The 1034-nt window shown below is 29.7% G+C and overlaps 1 protein-coding gene across 1 annotated transcript in view; it reads right to left on the bottom strand.

Moving 5' to 3' along the window:
• Positions 1 to 708, bottom strand: part of LOC101510267 (WAT1-related protein At1g44800) — a 5952-nt gene extending 5244 nt beyond the window's left edge. Inside the window, exon 1 of the mRNA XM_004498271.3 lies at positions 382 to 708. Within this exon, the coding sequence (XP_004498328.1) occupies positions 382 to 587 (206 nt within the window). The 5' untranslated portion in view covers positions 588 to 708. The remainder of the gene's footprint in view (positions 1 to 381) is intronic.
• Between the last annotated feature and the right edge of the window lie 326 nt (positions 709 to 1034).

The raw sequence follows: 1034 nt of genomic DNA, 5'->3' as shown, positions 1-1034 counted from the left end.
AGGGAAAGAATAAGAAAAGTTATGCTTTTGTGTCATTCAAGTGTGTTTGGTTTTGATAGTTTGATATTTATAGATCGAGTATATATGATTAATATGGACAACATTAATAATGTTTTGTAACTTTTCATATGTTAAATCAAATACGTGTGATTAATATTTATAAAAAAATATGTAATTAATTGTCAACTATTGACAATCTTAATATGCCGTCGTTGACGCCTCCAACTTAGTAACCATAGTTATGTCAGGTTTCAACTAACGACAATTTTAACATGTTGTTGAGATGATAACGCTTAACTTGTAAACTTCTTAATTATATTTAACGATAATTTATATCTAAAAGAAATAAAAAAGTAGTATGATGAAGGAGAGATGAAGGACCTTTCTAGGACAAGGGCAAAAGGAGCCATGAAGATAGTGGCAACAACGTGACGATATACAGAGAGTACCCAATGACTCATGCCATGCTTAAATGAAACCATAGTGATGATATACATTCCAGCATAGCCAAATTGAAGGCACACCATAGCAAGGTAAGGCTTAATTTTTCTTAGCCCCTTGCTCATTTTATCACATACATCCGTCATATCTTCTTAAGTGTGTCTTTGTAAGATTTACACACACAAAAAAAGATACACAAAACTCTCACAATATGAAGGAATTGGTGGTAATTGTGACTTGTGAGAGTTTGTGGATGACACTTGAAAATGTGAAATTGCCTTCTTATAGGCCCAAAAAGTAAAACTATATAAAAAATAATCTTTATTTAAAGAAAAAGATACAAAACTCTATAAAGAAAGCCACAGTTTTTCACATTAGAGGAAGGATGCCACTAACTCTCTCACTTCATAGTGTCACTCCCACAGATATATTCCCTTATCCATTTACAAAAAAATATATTATTCCAAGAATTTTATAAAATAAAATAAGCTTTTTAAGAATAGGTATCAAGTTTTACGTCATAATATTTTTTTTCTACATATTCTCTTTATTGATCCTAATTAGTAAAAAAATAAGATTTTAATTATTTTTCT

This window comes from Cicer arietinum, chromosome 4, assembly GCF_000331145.2.
Source record: "Cicer arietinum cultivar CDC Frontier isolate Library 1 chromosome 4, Cicar.CDCFrontier_v2.0, whole genome shotgun sequence".
NCBI lineage: Eukaryota > Viridiplantae > Streptophyta > Magnoliopsida > Fabales > Fabaceae > Cicer > Cicer arietinum.
The sequence above is the reverse complement of the archived record's forward strand: the minus strand, read 5'-3'. Positions and strand labels throughout refer to the sequence as shown.